Source organism: Hyperolius riggenbachi, chromosome 1 (genome assembly GCF_040937935.1).
Source record: "Hyperolius riggenbachi isolate aHypRig1 chromosome 1, aHypRig1.pri, whole genome shotgun sequence".
Lineage (NCBI taxonomy): Eukaryota > Metazoa > Chordata > Amphibia > Anura > Hyperoliidae > Hyperolius > Hyperolius riggenbachi.
The window spans coordinates 631,266,888-631,294,851 of NC_090646.1; the positions used below are offsets into that span (position 1 = coordinate 631,266,888).

The window sequence follows — 27,964 nt, forward strand, 5'->3', positions numbered from 1 at the left end:
GACTCCTACTGCTCTGTTCTGTTTGGTACACCTTGATTTACTCAAGATAAGGTGAAATGCAGTGAAGTGGTCCAGGGTCAGATTCCTCCAGTGGAATTTAAAAGAGAATAGCAATGTCTTTGCATACAATGGAGGCTGAATAGGACAGGGCTGCTTCTCACCTCAGTAAATATGGGTCTCTTTCTGAGAACAGGAGTGTGGGAGGAGGGTGGCACATGTACACACGCCAGACTTAAAGTGGATCCGAGGTGAACTTTTACACATTGCATAATTGTGTTCCTTTCCTATAGTTTATAGGGCATTCCTCAAGCCAAATGCTTTTTTGTTTTCCTTTTAATACTCTAATTCCCTATAAACTAAAAAAGCCACGCCCACACGTTTTCAGAGAGCCTTGGCAGTAGCAAGGGGTCATGGGAGCTCAGTCTGGGCAGGAGGAGGGGGAGGTGTTACTAGCCAATGATTTCAGAGGCAGAGGGGAGGAGGGAGGAGGAGAGGGGATTAGGCTGATGGCTCAAGATACAGATAAGCCTGCCTCTGTGTAATGTTTACAAACAACATGGCCGCTGTCATTGTATCACAGGAATAAATAATCATATTCTATTAAAGCTGTTTGCAGCTAGATTTGCTGTGTAAACCATCTAAACTTTAGATAAGATATATAGACAAGTTACTTGTTAATTTATAGTTAGTTTTTCATCTCGGATCCGCTTTAAGGTGGCCATACACTTATAGATTTGCAGCAGATTTGAAGATCAGATAGATTTCTCTCAGATGACGGTCAAGTAGAATCTGACAGGAATCTAACTGATGTGTGCCACACACTAGGAACAGATTTTCAATAGATTTTAGAATGAAATCTATTGGAAATAGATCTAAAGGTAGCCATACACTGGTCGATTTGCCATCAGATCCGACCAACAGATAGATCCCTCTCTGATTGAATCTGATCAGAGAGGGATCGTATGGCTGCCTTTACTGCAAACAGATTGTGAATAGATTTCAGCATGTAACTGATCACATGCTGCCGCCGCCCCCCAGGCCCCCGCAAACATTACCTGCTCTGGCCGGCGCGTGTCCCAATGGGTTTAAATTGATTGGTCCATTTTCAAGTTGCATATATTTGCATTAAAAAATTGCATACATTTGCATCAACTCAGAACAAATTTGCATATCTGTCATCATCCCTACCAAACAGCTGACATGCACGTGTGCAGTCCGGCCCAGCGATATCACCAAAGGGGATCAGGTTCTGATCCCTGACAGACATTTGTCAAAGGTGTGTAAATAAGGTATATGGCGCTCGTCACTTAAAACTATGTCCATTCAAATAAATGGACAGCCACTGGTACCATCGCTTACCACCATTCACTGTCGTTTGTCAATCACCACATTTCGTTTCCCTCTGTGGAGACTGAAAAAAGCTGCATGCCAGGAAGTGCCAACTAAAAGCTTGCAGAAAAGCATTTGGAACGATACGCTGGGTTGCCACGGGCAGCTGGTTCAGATGTCCGTCTGAACCAGCCCTGGGAGGTACAGTGTGACTGCAGTACACAGGCACAGGGAGAACATTCAGGCTTCCACCGGCCCAGACTGGACACTGACCCCCGCACTGTAAACAAGCAGCAGGAGGCAAGCCTGTGAATCAATAATCACCCTATTTGTGTGAGAGCCTCTATTAGGCCAGCTTCCAGCAGGTCACCACAAAGCATTCATTCTAGTCAAACATCTGCCTCCTCCCACCACACTATAGCATAGCTTTCATTTCCCCTTCACGCTCACCTTATTTCCATGCCCAGAGTACAGGCCGATCCATGGGAGGACTTGGGCTGCTCCACATTATTCACCACAGAACTTGCTTTTCCCTCCAAGGCCAGCTGAAATACAAAACAGCAATGAAAAAAGGTCACACTAGGAGAAAGCCATGTTTATTGCATCCTGGCATTAGGATCCATTTAGGTTTCAAAATGGTTTGCTAAAAAAATCGCCAGGGGGCAGAAAATCTTTTTTTTTAGTTTTTTAATTTTTTTTCTCGCTACATGATAGCCGCTGCTCAGCGGCATCCCCCCAGCCCCTCCGATCGCCGCCGGCGATCGGAGATCCGGAGATCCCGTTCAAAGACCGGGATCTCCCGGAGGGCTTCCCCCGTCGCCATGGCGACGGGGCGGGATGCATCGACGTCGTGACGTCAAAGGAGATTCCGATCCACCCCATAGAGCTGCCTGGCACTGATTGGCCAGGCAGCGCACGGGGTCTGGGGGGGGGGGGGGGGGGGCGGCTGCGGCGCGACGGATCGGCGGCGATCGGGCACTGCACGCAGCTAGCAAAGTGCTAGCTGCGTGCAGCAAAAAAAAAAAAATTATGCAAATCGGCCCAGCGGGGCCTGAGCGGTGCCTTCCGGCGGCTTACCCCGAGCTCAGCTCGGGCTTACCGCCAGGAGGGTTTTAATTGTAGCATAAAAAGAGAAAGGCAGTACAACAAAAGTATAACACAAAAAAATAGGGTACAAAGAGAACCTGTACCAGAAAAAAAAAAAGCACCTGGAAGTACTACCTTAAGAGGGTGACGATTATGGATCCTAAAGAGGCCTTCCTCAGTAGGACCACCAGCAAGTCACCAGCTTGTTATCGTGCGCACATGCGCAATAGCAGCTCTCTGCTCCACTCAACCCTGCAGGTGCGCGCCGTATGTGACTGTGCAGTAAAGCGGACCCAATCAGGCTCAGCTATTTCAACCGGAGGCCGAGTGGAGAGCCGCTACTGTGTGTGCGCAGCAATTGTAAATATCATCTATGGGAAGCCAGCAAGAGATCCAAATGGGGGGAGCAGGACGAGAGAAGCCTCTTTAGGATCCCGAAGCTTCTCCCTCCAGGATAAGTACTCCCATAGGGTCTTTATTTTTGTTACACATCCTCTTTACATAAAAATAATGCCACCTAACAAAAAAAAAAAAAAAAAAATTGTTCTCCAATCAAAGAAAATATTTTTTAATTGCTTATACAGCCAATCATTTTTGTATCAAAACAAGAAAATCTATTGATTTGATTGCATTAAATATAACCACCTTTAACTAGACCCAATGGCACTTACACAGCTTTGCCACTTAATGCTGTACTGACCTAGGAAAACTTGTGTCTATAGCTAGGCCTTAAAGAGACTCTGTAACAATTTTTTCAGCCTTAGTTCTTCTATCCTATGAGTTCCTATGCCTGTTCTAATGTGCTGGGGCTTACTGCAGCTCTTCCTAATTACACTGTCTCTGTAATAAATCAATGTATCTTTCCTCTGTCCTGTTTGTCGGGCTAAGGCTTTGATTGTGTGGAATGTGCAGGGCTGCTTGTGATTGGTAGAAGCGATACACACCCTCTGCAGGCCCCCTGCATACTCACACACTATGCTTAGCTGAGCCTATTAGAAGCTGGTTAGTTTGTTTGTAAACATTGCCTAAAACTGTTAATTACAAGCCAGGATTGCAGCAGAGAGTGGCAGAAACAGCACAGAGGGGCACAGGAGAAAATAAGGAATAGAATGGTATGCTTTTTAGTGTAAGAATATTAGAGTACAGATTCTCTTTAAAAGAAGCCTGAAGCAATCCAACTAAAGGCTTGTGCCCACTACACGATTTTTCAGATGACTGGCATTTTTTTTGAGCAACCAGCAATCACGCGATATGGGTACAGGCACGTAATTAAACAAGATTTGGCGACGTGTGGCTCTATAAGACAGTCACAGCGGAGCGTAACTTTAAAATCCCCCGACGACTCTGTGCAAGTACAGCGATTGCTTGACTTCCCGTTTGTGCCACTCTTGTGCCATTGCGTATATCTGCACGCAGGAAGATGGATCAGGAAATGCTCGTCGTCAGGGGACGTCGCTAGAATCCATCTTTCTGGGTCGTCAGGTGAATATTGAAAACAGAGGTTGTGATGAAAAACGGCACAACCATCAGAATTGTAATGCAATCTATATGAAGTATGGAACTGAGCCAATCAGAATTTACAGGAAGTGCATTTGATTGGCCCAATCCCAAGCCGATAGCAACATATAAACTGGAAATATAAGGGCCTGTTTCCACTACACGCGGATTCTGGATGCAGAAAAAATTGACTCCAATGAAAGCCTATGGGCCTGTTTCCACTAACTGGATTTTTCTGATGCAGATTTCCCATAGGCACTCATTGGAGTCAGTTTTCTGCATACAGAATCCGAGTGCAGTAGAAATAGGCCCTTAGTATCTTAGCAACCATCTCTACCATGCGATGCTAACTAGTTGCTACGGGTAACATTTCCACTTTTCTTGTCTCGGTTATTCTTTTCACATCCATCTGTATGGCTTTGTTTTTATTATGCTAAGCAGTAAAAATAGCTACCTCATTTTTAGCCTCGCTCTGCTTGTCCTCGATATTTGTGGCCTGAGTCACTTGCGGAGGCTGTAGCGTCGCTGGCTTTATCACCGTCCAGGAATGCAGCTTCTCCTCTGCAAAAATAACATCTCTCCATTAAAATTGCTTTTAGTCCTACTAAAGGGAACCCACCCTAGGGCAAATATCTATGTAGTGAAGCAAGTTACAATATGAAGCAACTTGTAACAGAACGCCTTTCACACTGAATCTATTGCGCTCTGTTGGACAGTCAATATCACATCACACCGCATGTTCACATAAGGTGCGGTGTGGCAGGTTCTGTTAAAGCAGACCTGAACTCAGAACTTCCTCTCTGCTCTATAAGATATGCAACAGCATAATAACCTTTAAAGAAAAACAATTTTTTGTTAGGGCCCTTTTCCACTAGGAATCGCTAGAGTTTGCGCTAAACGCTAGCGATTGCGATTCAGCAAAATCCTAATTTTTCCCGGCGATTGCGATTTGGCTACTCACTGCATAGCAAAAATCAGAGAAAAAAAAAAAAAAAAACGCTCCGCGGCGCGATCGCGCTTTAGCAAAAAAACTAATCACGGTAGTGGAAATTACCTACCCCGATTCCTATGTTGTGTAGCAAACCCTAGCGATTTTAAAATCGCTTGCAATTTGAGCTTTTGCGATTCAACAATCGCCTCTAGTGGAAATGGGCCCTTACAGCCAATGCAAATCCTACAAAAAAAAAAAAAAAAAAAAAAAAACACAAAACTGCACAGTTTCTACTTCCTACTTTCATGGAAGCAGACATATTGTTAACATCAAGTGCTTTCAAATGAGCTTATCTGCCGTGGCAGTCCGGTGATGCAGGGGAGAGATCATATAAAAAATAAAAATAAATAAAAAAAACAAAACAAAACAAAAAACAACAACTTGTGATTAGACACACAGACAGGCTTTCTAAATAGTGCATTTCTATATGTTCTCCATCTGACCTGTACAAGAGTTCAGGTTTACTTTAAAGGGGAACTGAAGAGAGGTATATGGAGGCTGCCATGTTTATTTCCTTTTAAGCAATACCAGTTGCCTGGCAGCCCCGGCTGATCCTCTGCCTCTAATACTATTAGCCATTGCCCCTGAACAAGCATGCAGCAGATCAGGGGTTTCAGACTTTAACCACTTCGCATCCAGACCTTGTTTTGTACTTATTGACCAGAGCAGTTTTGACAGTTTAGCTATGTCCCTATTTAATCAGAAATAACTTTATCCCTACTTATGACACAGAAATGAAATATATATTGTTTTTTTCAAGACAAACTAGGCTTTCATTGTATGCCATTTTTTCCCTCAAACTATTTTGTTTTCTATGAATTTTAATGGGAAAACAAAGAAAAAAATAGAAAAAACATGTATTTTTCAGTTTTACCAATTCCAGTTTAAAAATAAAAAGTGCTACTGTAGATTAAAAACGCAAATTTTGTTTTGCTATTCTTACTGCTTATCACAAAACTTAGATTATGTTCCTGTCACAATTTATGGTGAAGATATTTGATTCTGAAATAATGCTACAGAGTGTGTTTTTCACTATGAAATGAGAAAATACAAGTATTTTTCATAGTAAAAATCAATCTCATTAGCTCAGGAAACTTATATTCCCATTCACCAATTAGTGCTGCATCAGATAGTGCCAGAAATGTGCACAGGAGCAAGCCCAATCCTGCACAGCACTGCTTCTGCTACAAGACGTATATCTACTGACCTGTGGCTTAGATGAAGTCCCAGAGGACGTATATCTACTGACCTGTGGACGAAGTGGTTAAAGTCAGATCTGACAAGACTAGCTGCATGCTAGTTTCTGGCATTATTCAGATACTACTGCAGAGAAATAGACCAGCAGGGCTGCCAGGCAACTGGTATTGATTAAAAGGAAATAAATATGGCAGCCTCCGTATACCTCTTACTTCAGTTCCCCATTAAGGTGAGCATGCTGTGCATTTACCAGCAAACTGCGCATTTACAGTGGCAGCGAACTACACTGTGTACTGAATGCTTCACAGTATAGTCGCACCTCTAGAGCGCTATGCATATTTTCTGCACTGTTGTGATGGTAACGCAATGCATACAGTGTGAAAGGCCCTTTAAGTGTACCTGAGATGAATAGGGGAGATAAAAATAAATAAATAAATTAAATAAAAATTGCTCCTTTGCAGTCCTCCTTCGCCTCCTGGATCCTCCTGGTAACTTCAGCCCGTCAGCGCAGTTGCAGTGCAGGCGAGCAAGCGCATTAAGCCCAGACTCCCAAAGTTACCGGGAGCTATAGCAGAGAATGGCGGGGGAGTGATCAGGCCAAAGGGGGCTTCAGGAAGTCTCAGGTATGTAGGATTATTTTTTTTTTTTTTTTTTTTTTTATCATCTCAGGTTCTCTTTAAGGTTACCCATTATGCTTACTGAGCGATCTGGACAGTGGTAATGATAAAACAAAGGTAGACAGAATGCTACAAGACTGGGTCACATGACGTACAAGCTGACTACTATACTCACCAGTGTCTGTACCGCTACTGGGCGTCTGATCTTGTAGTAGACTGGAAGGCATAAACACATTTTTCTTCAGCCCTGTAAGGACAAAACATGATTTTAATGAAAACTCTTGAAATCATAGCTGAAAGCCATTTACTAACAGTTGTGGGAGGTTTCCTTTACAGTCAGGGTCCTTTAAATCCTTGTCCTATCATTGTCTCAGGGTTATTATAAGGAAGCAACTGTGGTTTCCCATGATGCATCACTCCCGCATATGCAAATCATCTTTTTATACCTCTGAAAACAAGGCTGCACATCCAGAACCGCTGGTGTATAGCAAGCCTCTAGCCCAGGGGTAGGGAACCAATGGCTTCAGAGCCAGATGATGGCTGCATGTGGCTCAAAGCTAAGGGTTGATTCACTAGCGACAATGCACAAGTAGCGCAGCTTAGTGAGGCAGCGCAAGTAAAATTTTCAAAGTAGTCACGCTACTGCTGTAGCTTGCACTACTAACTTACTCGCGCTCCCCCCAAAACTACCGGCCGCTCCAATTATCCCACCCTGAAGCCTGTCAGGTCCTGTGGACTTTGTAGGACAAGATCCTTGCACTTTGATTGGCCCAATAGGCTGTCTGCTACTTGACAGGCAGGCTATTGGGCCAAAGTGCGAGGATCTTATACTACAAAGTGAATCAACCCCCAAGTCAGCTAGCTAATTGTACAAGCTGTTAGTCTGTATGTCTCCTGTCTGGCTCTCGGGGAAATTGCAGATGTTGCTGAATCCGCAGCCCAGCTGATCACCTGTATACACATCACCATGGCAACAGGGACGTGAGCCCTCTGCTGCGCATGCGCACTGTCCCAGTTTGAAACATACTGTATGGCTCTCACGGAAATACATTTTAATATATGTGACGTTTATGGCTCTCTCTGTAAAATAGATAAGCTAGACAAGTGCTAAAATAAATTGGCCTGGAACACTTTGCAAGCCTCTAAATTATTTGGCTGCTAAAGGGTTAGTTCCCTGATCTACCCAGCAGGTAAAATGTCACAGCAGCTGAATGCATTTTAGTCGGCGTAATATGCACCATTTACCACATGGCAATGGAGGGAAACACTTTAACGCCCATTTTAAATATTTAATCTGTGATCCTGGAAAGGGGGCTTAAATATAATCCTGACTTAAAAGCTTTTTTTTTTACTTGTCGAGCATTCTTTTTAACAGCTTTGTTTGACCCCCTGGTGTACCTATTGTATGCTGAAGCCTTTGCTCATTACAGCGAACTGTAATTCTTCAAATGCTGCCTCACACAGAAAAACAGCCAGACGGAAACCATTTTACTTTCTTTCATTGTTTTTAGATGAGCAGGGGGAAAAAGAAAGCCCAATAATTATCTGCTGACAGCTGTCCTTCCCATTGGCGAGGTGAGACAATGATAGCACATAGCAAGTGGTGACAGGTGAATTGAAATTCCATCTCCTAACAACATGGCCTCAGGGCTTTCCCATAATCCTCCAGTACACATCCAGCCAACATACTGCTGTTCCAAGGCCTGCAGGATCTTACCTGGCTGATTTGGAGGGAAAGCTGTCAGAAGGCTGAAGGAAGAGGATCGTACTCGCCTTTCTGAGGCGCTGGGACCTGAAAACAGTATAGCAATCAGTATCACGTGAGGAACAAATACTGTCTGGTGATTTTTTACTTTGTTATTTAATATTAATATTCACTATGTTATTCAATCCAGTTTTGGCTTTTGCATATTGACCGTTGCATCAGTGGTTACTGTTAAAGCGGACCTGAATTCAGAACTTCCTCTCTGCTCTAAAAGATACGCAACAGCATAATAACTTTTAGGCCTTTTTCAGAGAGGGACGTTAAAGTCGCACGTTCTAAAAAATTATAACGCAGACTAACACACAGCAATACAAAGTCTGTGCGACATTCACAGTGCACACGTTGCGTTGTGTGTAACGTGCAGCAAGATTTAGAAAGTGCTGCATGCTGTGAGTTTAGCAATAAATCTGCTGAGTTGTGTCTGTTGCACATGCTCAGTAATTTTTTATTTATTTTTTTTTAAATGTAACGCATGCGCCGTTTTCGTTCCATCAGCATGCAACGAAAATCAAGATTACTAGTCGATCAGACAGGAAATTGCGTTGTGTGTACCCAGCACAAGGGACTCCACTACTGATCATATAACGTGACGTCTAGTCATTAGTTCATGAATAGTCAATTGAATCCTCAGCTTACAGGTTGAGGGTGACAAGCCCTATAAAGTGGATAATGTAACCTGTAATGCTGCAACACATTCCTGTATCCTTTCCTGCTCTCTGCTCCGGGTCAGACCAGATTGAGCAAAGTTTTGTTTAAGTTACAAAAACTAATTGATGAAATCTCTGCACCTGCTTATTACACAAGGAGAGAGTGCTGCAACACAGGCAATCAATGAAGGTCACACTTCCCTCTGAAGCGGTGGCATTAACACCTGGTGGGCTGGGAGAAAATGACATCCAGAGGCATTTTCCCTGTTCCATGACATGTGTCTTAACCCCAACCCCCCCCCCCCTCCCCTTGTCACTCTCCCGCCCCAGCACCTTGCTGACACCCTAGTAAAATGCTGACAAGCAGCTTGTCGGCATTTAACTGGGGAAGGGGTGTCCCTTGCAGGAGAGGCACTCTGCAAAATGCCCACTGGGGGCTTTCCTATCCCCCCCCCCCCCCTTCCCCAGCTCTCATCAGGCAGCTCTGCCTCTAACCCACCTCCCTGTTCTGTGTTGAGATACACAGAGAGAAAACTGCAGTGTCATGACCCCAGGTGTCACTAAAACTGAAAGTAGAGGATTTCTGCCCACAGGAGCGGTGGAAAGCGATGGCGGTAGCTGAGGCTATCTGATCCGGCTAACCCCCCAGATCAGGTAGTAAAAAAAAGGCTCTGATTCACTTTAAGGTCCATTTTTTGTAAGATCTTGCCAAACAGACGTTCATTTAGGGGGTGAAATCACACAACATCGCTCAACGAAAATTAATTCAACGTTTAAAAAGTGGGTGAGGAACAATCGTTTGAAGACCGTCATGACAGATCACATCACAAACGATCGTCCACATTTTCACTAAAGTCCCCTTTGAAGCCTGAAGTTTTTTGTTTTTTTTTTGTGTTTGCAGTCAGTCCCCCTTTCTTTGACAGTGCACACATTTTCCCTAAGTCAATGGACCTTCGTGAAAACTTTCAAAAGATTTTAACAATCGTTTGCGTCCCGTCATTTGCGACGATGCAACATGGATTAGGGAACAATTGTTAGTCTGAGCAATTCCCCAATCCATCTTGCAATGGGTACCTGGCTTTAGGTTAAAAACTATTACTCCGGCAAAAAATAAAAATAAATAAAAAGTTTTACATTTTCTCAAAAAGTTATTTTTCCCCTCTGGATTCTCATGATCGTTTGATCAGGGAGGACACAGAAAGGTGCATGATGAAATTGCGCAATAACGAGACTTCTTACCAGCTTCACTAGACTGGGACGGCCTGAACGTGAATGAAGATGACCGTAATCTCTTTTCGGGATGGACACAAAGACCTGCAGAAAAAACACACAAGTTTAGAAAGAAATAAAAGCAACCTCGTATGTATTTAAAGGGAACCTGAACCGAGTAAAATTATTTTAAAATAACCACATGATGTATCTGCAAATTAATATTACATACTGACCTCGCCATCAGCTCCTCTCAGAAGCTCACCATTGTTGCAACCATTCCTTCCAGTTCTGACAAGATTTTGTCAGAACTGAAATAAATAAGTTGCCCTCAGTTGTATATCAGTTGCTGTCAGTTATAACTGAAAGGACAACTGATGAGCAAGATGATGTCCATGTTTCCCCATGGCTCACATAGGCGATATTACAGTGCGCTGACCAGGAAGCGGTTATGAGGTAATGGCCATTTAAAAATGGAGGACAGATTTTCATTGATCACAGTGGACAAACAAGACTCAGGAGAGGAGAAAGATTGAGGAGGAGCCTACATGGGAGGCAAGTATGACGTGTGTATGTTTATTGTGACTTTTAATGTCCAGTTCAGGCTTGCTTTAAAGCAGAACCATACCCATTTTCAGTTAATTTATATAGCAAACTAAAGTCTTAGGCAAAAACAAAGCATTTCTTAAAACCATATCTTAAAAATATCCAAAGCAGAATCCAAGTACATCCATCCAGTAAGCATATTGAGTTTATTTTGGGCTCGTTCTCACTTGAGCGGGAATCGCGCGATTGCCGCTCAAGGCAAACAGCTAGCGTTTTTTAAAAACCGCTAGCACATTTAACACTATGGCACGTTCTCACTGCCGCGTTTGCGGTTAGCGTTAACCGCAAACGTGTTGCATGCAGCGGTTTGCCGGTGATCCACGATCAGCATGCATAGCACCGCTAATCGCGATCGCTCTCAAAACACCGCAGTGTCCAGCGATTTTTCCGCGTTAATCGCGGAAAAATCACTCCAGCAAAACATTTTGCGGTTTTAGGTGTGAACGGAGCCTAATAAGCTGGGCACTGTCTGAATTCCTGGAGGCACCTTCCTTAGCAGATCAGTCAATGAGACAGGAGACTGAAAGTGGTGAGAGTAGTGCCATTCAGTCTTGTCTGTGTAATCTGATCTCAGAGTTACACAATCCCCCTGTGGCCAGGTGAAGGGGCGGCAGCCGTGGTCAGTAGAGGCCGGCCTGGACAGGCTACAGAGACCTGTAACCCCAGGGAGGTGAGGCAATGCTGTTTCAGGGCTATACGTCAACAACCTATCCCCGGGTCTCCTGGATCTGGCCAGGACCAGTAATCACCGCTGGCTCTTCAGCATTACTGGACTGTTTGGCTCTATAAAATGAATAAGCCAAAGTTCTTGCTGAAGGCCTGGCTTTACAGGAACATTAAAGGACAACTGAAGTGAGAAATATATGGAGGCTGCCATATTTATTTCCTTTCATACAATACCAGTTGCCTGGCAATCCTGCCGGTCTATTAGGATGCAGCAGTGTCTGAATAATGCCAGAAACAAGCATGATGCTAATCTTTCAGATGTGACAATGTCAGAAACACCTGATCTGCTGCATGCTTGTTCAGGGTTTAAGGCTCAAAAGTATTAGAGGTAGAGGATTAGCAGGATAGCCAGGCAACTGGTATTGCTTAAAAGGAAATAAATATGGCTGCCTCCATGCCCCTCTTGCTTCAGTTGCCCTTTAAAGTGTACACCTGTTGTGAAAAGTCAAAATAAGTACTTACCCAAGCAGTGGCAAGTCCCTCCCCCCTGAAAACCAATCCAGATTAAACTAGCTGTAAAGAATACAGTTGCGTGCTCACTCATTGAGCTGAAGTGATGCATTATGGATGTTATTCTGATTATGTGAAGGTCAATACCAGCAACACATTCGGTTTAAGGAAAGGAAAAATTATGCTCTAGCGCTACAACAGAGATATAGCCTGAGAATGACCCAACACTAAATGCTATCAGGCCAAATAGTTGATCAGTGGACCAGAGTCAGGTGACACGGAAAGTCAAGTCATGTGACACCAGCAGTCGGGAATGTGCCACTCCAGTTCATATTTTAATAACTGTTGATCTGAATAATCGTTGATTCATTTCTAGGGTGACAGGTCAGTCCAAGAAGTGACTTTCAGCAGGTTAGATTAGTAGGAATACAATTACTGTAAGTCATCGGTTGGATTTGTTTAATAATCTAACTAAACATCAAGAGGCAGATGTACTCATGATAGATTCTTGGCTGACGTGACACACTAACCATACACATGACTATAGAATACTGCCCTTTGCCTGCTGTCTGTATACAGTATAGCGCAGAAGCTATACATTCTGTTAGAGGTATGGAATATTGTACATTTATCACACACTGGGCTATACACGCAGTTATAGATCCGGGATATTGTATAATCTCACACTAGCCATACTTGTGGTTATAGATATCTGCATAGGTTTCCTCCCACATCCCAAAACCATACAGATAAGTTAATTGGCCCTAGACTATGATAGATGCACTACAGTACACGATCCATACATAGACATGGTGGGGACTAGATTGTGAGCCCCTCAAAGGGACAGTTAGTGACAAGGCTATATACTCTGTACAGCGCTGCGAAACAGGTCGGCGCTATATAAATACATAAATAAATATAGGTGCCCCTAGTATACTGTGATACACACACACACAGACATAGGACTATGGTAGCGGTCAATGATGGATTAAGATAAAATGGGGCACTAGACAAGGTAGTGGGCTTATCCTGATGGTTCTTTTGTCAATCTTAGATGAGAGCTAAGACAGTGGCAGATAGGGCCCCTGCCAACCACTAGGCCCAAGGGCATCTGCCTAGGTTGCCTTGTGGATGATTCTGCTCTGGTAGAGATTAAATTCTGAGCCTCTCAGAGGGACAGTCAGTGACAAGACACTATACTCTGTACAGTGCTGCAGATGTCTGTGCTATATAAATACATAATATTAGATGCTGATCATTGCCCTCTGCCTGGTGCCTGTATATAGCGCACTAGCCAAACACACCGTTATAGATACTGGATGCTGCTCATTGCCCTTTGCCCGGTATCTGTATATAGCGCACTGGCAATCCATGCCTGAGGGATGGGAGCTCCCAGCTATCACCAGCACAGCTGTCAAGCAATCCAGGTCAGACAGCTTGAAGCTGGTGTTTCCATCTGGGACAGAATGACATAAAAAACAGCAGCAGCAGAACAGCCTGCAGCCAGCAAAGGCTTTTGTAGCATTGTCTGCACAGAATTCCATGGCTGGAGTCAGCAGCGTACACCATTCATCTACACCGGCTCACTTACACAAGCTGCTGCACATGAAAGCTTCACACAAGCTGGTTATATAGTCTAACTACAGAAGAGGAATACAGAGCTGGGTAATGACAACAGCTGGGAGATCTGGGCCCTGCTAGATGAACCACACTGCTCTGGTTCAGGCTACAGTGGCACAAATCGGGGTCAGGCAAGAGGAAACTCAAGCACACATCTGTACATTTCAGAATATAACCTACAAGATATTGGCCTTCAGCCTGGCCATGTGAAAAGCAAGAATGTACCGGTACTTTTCTGTGCCTCGGTAAAGCCACACTCTACGAATTATTTCAGTTGCCTGCGTAGGGAGAAGCTTTTCAGGGTTTTCTTTAATAGCTATACAATATAATAACATTTTTTATAGCGCTTTTCTCCCATAGGACTCAAAGCACTTAGGCTCTCTCAGATTCAGTAATTGGTAGTAGGATGAAGTATTCACACAACAAAAGTTATATTTCTGCAAATGCCAAACTGAACAGGTGGGTTTTCAGTCTGGATTTAAACACGTCCAGGGATGGAGCTGTCCTGATCTGTTGAGGTAAGGAGTTCCAAAACGTAGGGGCAGCATGAAAGAAGGCTCTGGGACTAAAAGTTTCCAAGTGGACTCTGGGTATGACTAGATTATTAGAACCTGAGGATCTGAGAATGCGGGGATTGCTACGCAGCTGCAACATATCTTTCATGTATCCAGGACCCAGATTATTCAGGGATTTAAATGTCAGTAGGCCGATCTAGCTGTGACATTATGGGTTGAAATCTGCCCCCACTAGGTCACAAGGGGAGAAATAGACTGAGCAATAAACAGTTCATTAGCAAGTTTTTTTTGCCAACCTTTGAAAAAAAATGTTTACTGACAAAGCTCAAAAAAATTTTACTGACAGATTTTTTTTTTTTTTTTTTTTTTACTGAAGTCCAGTATTGAAATTAAATCAAAGATGTCACACACATGCAACACCATGTCAACCACGTGGGGCGTGAATGAGGAAGAAGAGCGCGGACTCTGCATAGGTAAAGTATTAATGCATGGTCACTAGGGAAGGAGGTTACATCTACATTTGAGGGGAAGCGACTGGGGGGCTTCAGTTGCGTTTGTTGTCTTTGATTATCGCACAGTGTTACTTCCGCGCGCTCGATCATGTCGGCCTGAGATTTTCCAGCATGTCCAAGCGACAAATACAAACGCGTACTAAGCAAACGCATTAGGGTTAGGCTTCGGTAGAGGGAGGGCTCTATGTGAGAATAGGGATAGGGCTTGTTTACATTAAGCTCTGCGCGTCACTCCCGGTGGGAGGAATGCAGCAAACCATGCGCGGCGATCCAGCGCTGAATCGTCGCGCATGAATGGAAGTGGCAGACAGTGCAGTCTATTCACTGCCTGTCATCTCTGCAATTGTGTTTTCATAAGCGTGCCTCAAAGTGCGCTATATGGAAACAAACCCTTGTGCTAGGTACACACGATGCATTTTTTTGGGTCGATTTTCCATTCAATCAATTTTCAATTTCCATTCACTTCTATGAGAAATTGACCAGAAAAACGTTCGATAAGTTCGGACATGACGGAAATTATCTATCGAACCATCTATCTAACACAAAATTGTATGGTGTGTACCCATAGCTCCCAACTGTCCCTCTTTGGGAGCCCTGTCCCTCTTTCCTCCTCATTTGTCCCTCTTTTCCTCATTTGTCCCTCTTTCTATGTAAATATATATATTTCTCTAATAAAAAAAATGTGTTTGATTGACTCCCAGCTTTATTCCCATCCTATCAATTGATATTTACTAATTTTAAAATGTTAATATAAAGTAAATTAACCAGGATAGAAAGGACCAGTGTGGTTAGAATGATATAACCTTTTTCTTATGAAATCTTTATGGTATGCGTGATGAGGGGTGTGACCGCCGCATGGTCAGGCGTGTGTCAGGGGTGTGGCTTAAGTGTCCCTCTTTCTCATCTCGAAAAGTTGGGAGGTATGAGTCTACCTAGCATTAGGGTTAGGCACCGGTAGACACGGGGCTCTATGTGAGAACAGGGTTAGGCTTAAGCTGGCCACTAACGGTCCAATTTCTAGCGAAAAATCGTTCGAGTGATCAGAAATTCTGATCGGATGAAAAATCGTTCACTACACCATCAACTAACCGATCATTGCTTCCGATCTATCACGACCACCAAGAAAATCAAAATTTTCGTTCGACGAAAATTCATTCGGGCAACATTTTTTTCACTCGTTCATAATCGATTGTGTCCACCAATGGAGATTATTTACAACCAATCCGATCAGAATTTCTGATCGCTCGAACGATTTTTCGCTACAAATTGGACAGTTAGTGGCCAGCTTTAGCTATAGCAAAATGCATATAACATCCACTGATATATTACCCGGAATTCGCACTACACAATAGTAGAATATCGATCGTAACGATATTCTACTAGCGGCTACTTCCAGCGCCCCGATTTCACATGTTACAGTAGTTGGGGATTTAGGAGGAAACCTATGAAATGATCTGTAACATTCGGTCTTGTAGTTCAGATCTGGTTTGTAGAGGAATGCAGTTTTATATAAAGAAAAAAAACGAAAAAAACACCTTACCGTATTCAGCCCTCAGCACAAGATCTATGGCGTGTCTCTGCAAGTAAAGACAAAATGCAAACCGTGAGAATTTGCTGTTATCAGACAGATCAATGCCCCAATCTGCCTTTCACACACTGTTATATGAATAGTCAATGAAGCACAACAGGTTTCTATTACTGTATGCTTTATCTGAGATACAAAGAAACTTTAAAGGACAACTGTAATAGATATGGAGGCTGCCATATTTAATTTCTTTTAAACAATACCAGTTACCTGGCAATCCTGCGAATCTTCTGCCTCTAGTACTTTTTAGCCATAGCCCCTGAACAAGCATGCAGCAGATCAGGCTTTCTGACATTATTGCCAGATCTGACAAGATTAGCTGCATGCTTGTTTCTGGTGTTATTTCAGACACTACTGCAGCCAAATAGATCAGCAGGGTAGCCAGGCAACTGGTATGTTTAACAGGAAATAAATATTGCAGACTCCATATCCGCTGCATTATCCTTTGTGGCCACAAAGGATAATGAATGAAATAAAAAAAAAAATTGTTTTCACAGCAATTTAAAAAAAATGATTGGCTTCTGCAAGCGAGATGTCTTAAAGGGAACCCAAACTAAGAGGGATATGGATTTTTCCTTTTAAACAATACCAGTTGCCTGGCAGTTCTGCTGATCTCTTTGGTTGAATCACACACCTGAAACAAGCATGCAGCTAATCCAGTCTGACTTCAGTCAGAGCACGCTGCATGCTTGTTCAGGGGCTGTGGCTAAAAGTATTAGAGACACAGGACCAGCAGGAGAGTCGGGCAACTGGTATTTTAAAAGGAAAAATCCATATCCTTCTCAGTTTAGGTTCCCTTTAATTGAAAGAAATTCAGGAAATTCAGTCGTTCGGAAGTGACAGATTTTTTCTTATCAATCTTTTTTTCTAGTTTTTTTTCTGTGCAATAGATTGACAATTTCTTGATTTCATGACATTAGGCAGGGCTCGACAGCAGAGGATTCTGAGCCTCCGCTGCAGCCAATCAAAAGGAATTTCTACTCGTATTGGTTAGTAAACAATGAGAAATGCAAGGCAGAATTAAAAATGTACCTTAAATGGGCGGTCCTTCTTGTCCAGAAGAAATGCATGCTGGGAAAGCAGGGAGTTATCTGAAAGACAAGAATCAGATGATCCATCATTCCAAAGTCATGTATCAGCACTGTACGCATACAAACATTATATAGTACGGACAACAGCGCTTTACAGAGTACATAGTCATGTCACTGACTGTCCTCAGAGGAGTTCACAATCTAATCCCTACCATAGCCATCTGTCCATTGTAGTCTAGGGTCACTTTTTTGGGATGTGTATAATCTTATGCTGGAAATACATGTGTCGATTCTGGCGCTTGATTCTGCGCCCGATCGTTTTGCCCGCTCGACTCGTCCGCTCGTTTTTATTATCTTTTTTCAATTCACTTCAATGACAAATGGAGCGGCAATAAGATTGAATGGTGATCGGACATGTGGGACATCATCTATCTAACCATATTATCAGCTCAGAATCGACCGGTGTATCCCCAGCATAACACGGAGTGTATAATCTTGTCACCAGATCCAAGTATAGCTGTGATCACACACAGATGAGGGGGAATTATGCTCGATACACACCATACAATTTTCTGGCCGATTTACCCAGGGCAGTGGAGTCTGTACAAAAATCATCTGACTCCAACTCCTCAGTTTTTGAAACCATCGACTCAAACTCCGACAAGACTCCTCGACTGACTGCTTAGTCTGAAGGTGGCCACTAACAGTCCAATTTCTAGTGAAAAATCGTTTGAGCGATCAGAAATTCTGATCGGACGAAAAATCGTTCACTACACCATCAACTAACCAATTATTGTTTCCTATCACGACCAATAAGAAAATCCAAATTTTGGTGCGACGAAAATTCAATCGGACGATTGTTTTTATAATCGTTCGTTGTCGATTGTGCCCATCAACAGATTATTTACAAGCAATCCGATCAGAATTTCTGATCGCTCAAACGCTTTTTCGCTAGAAATTGGACGGTTAGTGGCCACCTTAATACTTACCAGAAATAAGGATTTGGTACAAAGATCATCCGACTCAGACTCCCGACTTCGAAGTTTATGAAACCACCGACTCCGACTCCAGGTACCCAAAAATTCGCCAACACCCTGGATTTACCTGCCAGATTATTTCCAAGATGTCCGATCGATTTTTGCTCAGTTCTATGAAAAAATAGATAAAGGTCGAAAATCGATCGAAATTCAGATTGGACATGTTGGAAATAAAGGCTCTGGCAGGTAAATCTGCCAGAAAATTGTATGGTGTGTACCTAGCAGATATATTTAAACTCTCTAAATATGCATTTCTCGGTTTTTCTTCTGTCCTGTGCAAGAATTCAGGTCCACTTTAAATGACCTTCCACTCTGTACGGGCTCCTTTTAACAACTCTATGGAAAACCTACTGGGAGAGACCACAGAAATGCTGCATCACCGGCCTGGAAAACCTCCAGATCCTGCTGGAACTGAGCTACAAATTCTCTGCTCAACCAGATACACTATCAGCGGCGAGTGTCCTTGCTGGAGTCATGTGACACACACAGAGCACAGGGGATGATGCACTGCTGAGCCTATGCAGGAACCTGGACCATGTGACCTGCTTCTGATACTTAAAGCAGACCCGACCTCAGAACTTCCTCTCTGCTCTAAGTGATAAGCAACAGCATAATGACCTTTAAAGAAAAACATCTTTGTTACAACGGATACAAATTCTACAATAAATCTGCAGTGTGTCTACTTCCTGTTTTCATGGAAGTAGACAGGGTTAATATTCTGTGTTTACAAATTTGCTTCTCTGCCCAGGCAACCTGCTGACACAGGGGAGAAATCAAATTACAAGTTGTGATTAGACACAAATGAGGGGGAATTAGACAGGCTAAACTCTCTAAATACATACAGGGTGCATTTCTCTGTGTTTTCCTTTTGTCCTGAGCAAGAGTTAACACTTTCAGCAACAGCCAAGTCAAACCCCTCATGGGGAAAAGGGGGCATCAGCTACTGATTGGAATGATGTTCAATCCTTGGTTAAGTTCATTTATAAAATGCCAGAGTATCTTAAGCCATCATTTGTGCTCACAAATTTGATTCATTCATTTGCTCATTGGTAATTTCCAACTATGTTAACTTGCAGCTTGTGCGTAGCTTCAGCCCAGTAAAATTCTTCTAGAAGGATCTTGTGTCTTTTTCTAATGACCTCTGAGGTCTTTTAAAGCATTTTAAGTAGATCAGTTTGGCATTTAGAAGGAAGGAGCAAAGAGAGAGTAAGAACCAACCCTGAAACTTCAACATCTCACACTCTAGAGCAGTGGTCCTCAAACTAAGGCCCGTGGGCCGAATGCGGCCCCCCTTTTTCACCGGCCCCCCACTCTCAAAATGTATTACTTATAGATCAATATCTTTAAATATTGGCAGCCTGCATATAGAATAGCAGTGCTGGCACCACCCATCCACACAAGTGCAGATAGTATGCCCTGAAACTCAGCAAGTCCAGATAGTATGTGTCTGACCTACAAATCCGTCCACAAAACCTGTCCAACCTACATTTCCGATTTTACTCAGAGGTACACACCTAGCCGCTCACTCCGCTCTTCCAATGAACTTCGCCTGACCGCCCCCGCATCACCCAGTCCCATGCACGCCTCCAGGACTTCTCAAGAGCTGCTCCAACACTATGGAACTCCCTACCTCCACCCATTAGGGCAGTCCCCTCCAACATCTTCAAGGCCCTCAAAACTCACCTTTTCACTCTGGCCTACCCCCCCTCACAAGTGCTCCAAACCCACAGCTGAACTCTGGTCCACTACCTTTTGTGTCCCTACCTCTCCCTCTAGATTGTAAGCCTTTGGGCAGGGCCCTCCTCCTTTTGTGTCCTACCTGATCATGCACCTCCATTACTGTGCACCCATGCTATGCATCTGAGTGAACCTAACTTGCCTAATCTCCATGCTCCATCCAGTGACTGACTAAGCATTACCTGGTACTCATACTATGGTGTGTGATCTGGTTTTCTTGTATTCCTGTATTGTCATGTTGCTGTATGTTACCCATAAATATTGTCTGTAACCTAAACTAATGTCCACGTGCTGCGTAATATGTTGGCGCTTTATAAATACAATAAATAAAATAAATAAATATTTTGCCCAAGTGAGTGAAAATGCCAATATTCTTTTTGCATGAATTTTCACGAAAATAATGTTAAATTCTAAATTTTTTATTTGTGAAAATTCCAGCAAAAATATGTATATAGTTATTTTTCACGCTTTTTGTAAATTTTTGCAGCAAAAATATATAATTTTTGCGGTTAAAATTGTTGCAGATTAAATAGTTTCTTTTTCTGCATTGAATCACAAATATCAATTTTTCCGCGAAAATTTCTTGAAATTAAAAATAGCATTTTTGAAAGCGAAAATGACTGATGAAAATTTGCAAGCAACACTGTTAACGAGTAATAGTTTATACTACCTAGGTTCAACTTTGTTTGAACGTAGATATTATGTAGGTCCTGTGTTAGGTTTTCTACATAATTTCATGTATACTCCGCCCCCCAGCAGTCTGAAGTATGTTGACCCGGCCCTTGACCAAAGAAAGTTTGGGGACCCCTGCACTAGACATACAGGCCAGTCAGTGGTGGTGTCCCCGTTCTAATTGATCTAAATTAGTCAACCACCCATCTATGGAACTCCTAAACACTCATCATTAGCCCCATTCTTTGCTTATTCAGCTAGTTACCGTAATCACTCATTAATCCCTTATAAGTGATTAATTAGCGATCTAATAATCTCCTTTCTCCCACTTCACTCTGTAGGCCATGATTTCCTTCAGTTAAGCAGCTAATTAGGTTTTCCTCTTTTGAGAGAATAGACAAAAAAAAAAAAAAGTTTAAATTAAACCCCTTCATCTGCCTTCTCGAATTGCCAGAATACATTTATCTCCAGTTTTCAAAATATCACCGTGATGGTAAGTATAACATTCTAGGAAAACAATATTACCACAACAAAGCCTTAGATTATTATTATTATTATTATTATTTATTAGATTTATATAGCGCCAACATATTACGCAGCGCTGTACAATAAATAGGCTTACAGACAATGATAACAGGGTTGACAGAACAATACAGGTAACGGACCATAGATACAACAATACAGGTAATAGCAATAAGATACACAACACAATGCAGATAATAGTACAATGCCAGATCATAAACTGGAATGGTAGTGGTAAAAAATTACCAGTTCCAAATTCTGGGTAAAGTGCACACAGTCAAGTATGATACACAAGGGAAGAGGGCCCTGCCAAAGGCTTACAATCTAGAGGGAGGGGCTGGTGACACAAAAGGAGGGGGTGCATCAAGAAGTTATTGGCAGAAAGGATTAGGGTAGTGTCGAGTTGATGTAGGCCTCCTTGAAGAAGTGAGTTTTGAGTGCTTTTTTGAAGGTGTTGAAGGTGGGAGCAAGCCTGATGGGCAGCGGGAGAGAGTTCCACAGGATAGGGGCAGCTCTAGTGAAGTCCTGCAGTCTGGCATGGGAGTGCGAGATGCGTGGGGTGGTTAAGAGGAGGTCGTTGGAGGAGCGAAGTGGGCGGCCAGGTGTATATCTGCTGACCAGGTCAGAGATGTAGGTTGGGCAGGACTTGTGTAAGGATTTGTATGCCAAACATAGGATCTTAAAGTTGATTCTGAAGTGAATTGGAAGCCAATGAAGGGATTTGCGTAGGGGAGTTGTGGAGACAGAGCGGTGGGAGGAGTAGATGAGTCTGGCTGCTGCGTTCATGATGGATTTTAGGGGGGCGATGCGGTTTTGAGGAAGGCCTGACAAGAGGGAGTTGCAGTAGTCCAGGCGGGAGATGATGAGGGCATGGACAAGGAGTTTGGTAGTGTCTGGGGTCAGGAAAGGCCGGATCTTGGAGATGTTGCGTAAGTGGAAATAGCAGGCTCTAGCTACGGTTTGGATGTGGGAGGTGAAGGAGAGGGCCGAGTCTAGGGTGACACCCAGGCAGCGGGCTTGTGTGGTTGGATGAATGATTGTGCCATTGACAGTGACATAGAGGTCAGTGGGGGGTGAAGCAGCACGGGGCGGGAAGATTAGGAGCTCAGTCTTATCCAGGTTTAATTTTAGGAACCTGGCAGACATCCACGATGAAATAGCTGAGAGACCAGAGGATACCTTCTCCATGGTGGTGGTGGAGAGGTCAGTGGTATGGAGGTAAATCTGGGTGTCATCTGCATATAGGTGATAGTTGAAACCCAGAGAGGAGATGAGTTTTCCTATGGAGGCGGTGTAAATGGAAAACAGCAGGGGACCAAGAACAGAGCCTTGGGGGACCCCAACTGAAAGTGGGAAGGAGGTTGAGGAGGAGCCATTGAAGGAGGTCTTGAAGGAGCGATTTGAGAGGTAGGAGGAAAACCATGCTAGGGCACGGTCTTGGATACCCACAGATTGCAGTGACTGGAGTAGCAGGGAGTGATCAACAGTGTCGAATGCAGATGAGAGGTCTAGGAGGAGAAGGATAGTGTATTTTCCTTCGGCCTTGGCAAGTGTGAGGTCATTGACGACCTTGGTGAGGGCAGTCTCGGTGGAGTGACCTGGCCGAAATCCTGATTGTAGGGGATCAAATAGGGAGTTGGAGTCAAGGTAATGGGTCATGCGTTGGTGGACTAAACGCTCTAGGAGTTTAGATGCAAAAGGGAGTAAGGAGATAGGACGGTAGCTGGATGGAAGTGAGGGGTCTAGTGAGGGTTTTTTAAGTAGGGGAAGTACAGTGGCCTGTTTGAAGTCAGAGGGGAAGGTACCCGTAGAGAGGGAGAGGTTAAACAGAGTGGTGAGGACAGGAGCCAGAACAGGGAAGTGAGGACGGAGGGATTTGGATGGCACAGGGTCTAGGGGGCTGGAGGTGGCAGGAGAAGTGGCTAGGAGACGGCTGACTTGGTCCTCTGTGATAGGAGTAAAGGCAGTGAGTGGAGGGTGGGGTGGGGAATAGGTATTGGTGGGGGAGAACTTGCTATATGGTGTTCTTTGTAGGACAGGCTTGTTGGAAATTCAATAAGGGCTCATTTCCACTATAGCGAATCCGCATGCATTGTCCGCATGCGGATTCGCACAGCTTCCGCACAGCCAATACAAGTGGATGGGCCTGTTTCCACTTGTGCGTTGTGCGGAGCGTTTTTGTGTGCGGGGAAAATCTGCACTCGCTCCCCGCTATGCGAATCGCATGCCATTTAATAGGGGAATCGCATGCGTATTTAGCATGCGTTTTTCCCCACGATTCCACGTGCGATTCCGCATAGGAACACATGTTAATTTAAACAGGCAGTGACATGGTTAAATTCGCATATACCCTTACCTATGCGGAATCGTGGCAAAAAACGCAATGCGGAATCGCACCCACATGCGATTTCGTCCGCGTTGATTTCCCGACGATTCCGCAATGCACTAGTGAAAACGGGCCCTTAGTGTTTAGGCGAAATAAGAAAAGTGCTCTTGTCCGTAGTAGACGAGACAAGGGGGGCGGAATGGGCAAGTCTCGACTATCCTGAAGCCTCAGACTACTGAGATAACCATCTATTTTTGTCATTTTTAATTTGCTTCAGGTACACTTTAAGAGAATCTGATTGACAATCTGGTTTTAAAAGTAACCCAAAGTGAGAAACCTATGGAGGCGGCCATGTTATTTCCTTTAAAATACCAGTTTCCTGGCTACCCTGCTGATCCTCTGCCTTAAATAGTTTTAGCCATGGACCCTGAACAAGCATGCAGCAGATCAGGCGTTTCTGACATTGTCAGATCTCACTGGATGATCTGCATGCTTGTTTCTGGTGTTATTCAGACACTACTGCAGCCAAATAGATCAGCAGGGCTGCCAGGCAACTGGTATTGTTTAAAAAGGAAATAAGTATGGCAGCCTCCATATACTTCTCGCTTCAGGTTCCCTTTAAGATATTTCTTGCACGAAGTAAAGTCAAAACCTCAAGCCACGATGACCAATCTATATTCTCAGAATATTGTTTTAACATTTGGGTTTGTTTACACTAGGTCATAGGTCACCGCTACTTACTGCGGTTTATATCTGAACGTGGGCGAGGAGGAGCTGAGAAAGGTTAATGACCTCAGAATTATACTAATAACACAGCAGCGTCTGTATGGTGCTGCTGCATCCTACCAGCATGACCGTCACAGCAGTAGTAGGGCGGGCGGGCGGGGGAGCAGCTGACACACACTGGATCAGACTAGGCTGCGCTGGTTTTCTGCTCCTGGCAGATGTAATACTGAATAGCAGGATTGAGAGAGAGGGAGAGAGAGCAGGACCGGTGTTGACTGTCACACTCCTCATGCCAAAGATACGGCTGCCAATTACAGTTATGATTGTTTGCCAACTGGCCTGAGGCCACATGTGGGGCAGCGCCTGTACCAGGCCCGGATCACTAGTATTACAACACACATCACCGATCTGCCGAGATTAGAAAGAGGAACAATATTTAGCACCATCGGTTGGATGCAAACGTTACACCCAAAACACACACACGTCAGAAAGGCAATAACAGAAACATGTCCTGCCGTATAAAAGACATATTGGGTGTGTTTACATGTGCAACTCCCAGCTCAACACATAGAAAAGACCGAAGATCTGGGGGGCCGGGGCTTCTGTGCACAACTCTGCTCACAGCATAGGTGGAAGTGAACCAATGTCAGCCGGGTGCTCATCAAAACTAGCCTGGTGGAGCACCCGGCTAAAAGAGCCTGGGGAGAACACTGCTTCTGGTTACTTAAAGTATACCCGAACTGACATGTGACATGAGATAGACAGACATGTGTATTTACAGTGCCTAGCACACAAATAACTAAGTTGTGTTCCTTTTTTTCTTTCTCTGCCTGAAAGTTAAATATCAGGTATGCAAGTGGCTGCCTCAGTCCTGACTCAGACAGGAAGTGACTACAGTGTGACGCTCACTGATAAGAAATTCCCCTTTTTTACCTCTTTCTTGCTCTCAGAAGCCATTTTATGCTAGGAAAGTGTTTTATAGTTGGAACTTCTCATCAGTGAGGGTCACACTGTAGTCACTTCCTGTCTGAGTCAGGACTGAGCCAGCCACTTGCATAACTGATATTTAACTCTTTCAGGCAGAGGAAAAAAAAAAAAAAGGAGCACAGCACAGTTATTTGTGTGCTAGGCACTGTACATACACATGTCTAGCTCATCATGCCACATGTCACTTCGGGTATCCTTTAAATTCCAGATATCTAGGACTTTACTGTATTTAAGAATGTTGGGTGGGCGGACGTCAGGGCGGGGAGATATTTTTGTCATTGTAGACATAGTTAGTACTATTATGCCTGGTACACACCATGCAATTTGTCTTCAGACAGGTCAAATCGATTTCATATAGAAATGATCGGAAAAATCGATTAGCAATCATATCGGACCTGTCTAAAATAATCGATTCGACCCATATATCCAAGTGGAAATTGTGTGGCGTGTACCTACACCTAATCCATGACTCCATTTCCATAAAGTTATTCTTTCTTTATTCCCAGTCCACTTTGTTTAAACTCCCTTTATAAACCATGGGGAATAAAAAAAAAAAAAAAAAAAGGCTGGGGCAAATTTGAACTGGGAACTAAAGTAAAGTTATTTGTTTACGAATAAAAGGCCATGATAGGGATGTGACAACTGGACTATAATGAAAATCGATTGAAACCGTACAAGGCTACAGCCCTTCAACTGACTGCTTCTGCCGTTCCCCAGGTTGATGCAAATCTCCCATCTTGTCAGAATTGATAGATTTAAAGCAAAAATCAATCGAAATTCGATCTGAAAAGTTGGGCAACAGATTTCTGCCAGATCTGATCAGAGCAATTGAATCTGCTAGGAAGGAAATATGAAATCGATAAGTGCATCAGAGCTGAACTTTGCTGCTGAAGATCTCTGAATCAGTCATGGAAGCAAATTTATATAACCCGGGACTATTGCCAAAAATCCAGAACTGCTATATCTATCCACTGATCCTTGCGCTCTCCAGTCACTGAATTATACAAGAGAATCTGCAAATCTGTGAATAAAACGAAGCATGTAATAAGCTTTGCCCATAAGAAAAACAACAAAACAATCTGTTCTTGTGTGAGGAGACCTTTTCCTCAGTGGAAAGTGACTATAGCAGAGACAGAAACGGTTCCATGGCAAATCCCGCGACCGTAAACACCTCCTAGAGTAAAAGAAACAGCAAAAAGGGAGTCGACCAAAACAAACCTTCCGATTGGCCGAGCCTCCTCTGACATCACATTGTTTACTACAATGTGCCTGCGTCGTTTCTGCTTCCTCCAATTAGTGCACAGTTCATTAAAACCGTCACACCAGCAGGTCCTGCATTGTCAAATTTGTGTTTTTAGCTCAGAAAACAAGGCACTCAAAAACAACTTGGCAACCTAGTAAGGCAGCCAATGACGAACACAAGCCTTGTACTGACGGAGAAGGATACTGCATTCTGGAGAAGCAGGAGGATTGTCTCGCTGTGAGGAAAGCAGCCCAGTCATAAAGGCAGAGAATGTACGCCTTGTTCACTCTGAACAGTAATGGGCATGTTTTCTAGGCCGACCACGGGAAAGTCCCCAGCAGGCCGAAATAAACACTCTTTAAGGGCTGGAACCCACAGGAGCGCTTTTGGCAGCGTTTTGGCAGCACTGCGATACGCTAGCAGTTTGCCAAAACGCTGGGCTAATGTTAATGGATGGGGCAACTTCCACAGGAGCGTTTGCGTTTCTCAGAAACGCAAACACAGGACGTGCAGCATTTTGGGAGCGTTAGCGCTTCAATGTAAAGTATTGAACCGCTAGCGGAAACGCTCAGCAAAACCTAAACTGAGCGGTTTTGCTAGCGTTTTGCGGTTCAGCACACTGTAACAAAATGAAAAATAATTCACAGGACCAATCAGGATAAAAACGCAAAACGCAAAACGCTAGGCACCCGCTGGGGAAAAAAATACAATGTTGCAAAACACGACCAAAAACGCGCATGAATCCGCTTGCAAACTGCTCAGACAAAACGCTAGCGGTTGCGTTTTGCGTTTGCGGATTTCAGTGGGTTCCAGGCCTCAGACAGGATTTAAATTGACTTAATTGGATTTCAATTTGAAGAAATTAATCATTCTAGTTGGGGGAAAAACATTGCTAATGGCTAGAAAACAGAAATGCATGGAAACTGATTAAAGCGAACTCAGAAATTCATCTTGGCTAAAAAAAGATAACCAACATAACATTTCTTTGTTATAGTCGATACACATTTTCTGAGCGTTTAGGGAGCGATTCAAACCGTTAACGATTTCCCTAAATGCTCAGCTGATGTTAATGGATGGGCTAAATTCCACTGGAGCGATTGCGATTACCAAATCGCAAAATGCAGGACATGCAGCATTTTTTCGAGTCTAGTTAGCGATTAGCGTTTCTGCAATGTAAAGTATATAAACGCTGGCATAATCGCTCATCAAAAAAACTTACACAGAGCGATGCTAGCGTTTTGAAGTTACTGCACACTGTAACAAAATTAATTGAATGGACCAATCAGCATTAAAACCGCTAATCGCTACACAACCGCTGGCAAATTGAATAC

The 27,964-nt window shown here is 43.6% G+C and overlaps 1 protein-coding gene across 1 annotated transcript in view; it reads right to left on the reverse strand.

The window, feature by feature from the left end:
* RANBP3L (RAN binding protein 3 like) overlaps positions 1–27,964 on the reverse strand; it is a 74,688-nt gene that overhangs the window by 22,947 nt on the left and 23,777 nt on the right. Inside the window, exons 2-8 of the mRNA XM_068271848.1 lie at positions 17,385–17,443; positions 16,308–16,344; positions 10,369–10,443; positions 8,435–8,509; positions 6,893–6,964; positions 4,367–4,473; positions 1,780–1,874 (exon numbers count right to left, since the gene is read on the reverse strand). Coding sequence (XP_068127949.1) covers positions 1,780–1,874; positions 4,367–4,473; positions 6,893–6,964; positions 8,435–8,509; positions 10,369–10,443; positions 16,308–16,344; positions 17,385–17,443 — 520 coding nt within the window. The remainder of the gene's footprint in view (positions 1–1,779; positions 1,875–4,366; positions 4,474–6,892; positions 6,965–8,434; positions 8,510–10,368; positions 10,444–16,307; positions 16,345–17,384; positions 17,444–27,964) is intronic.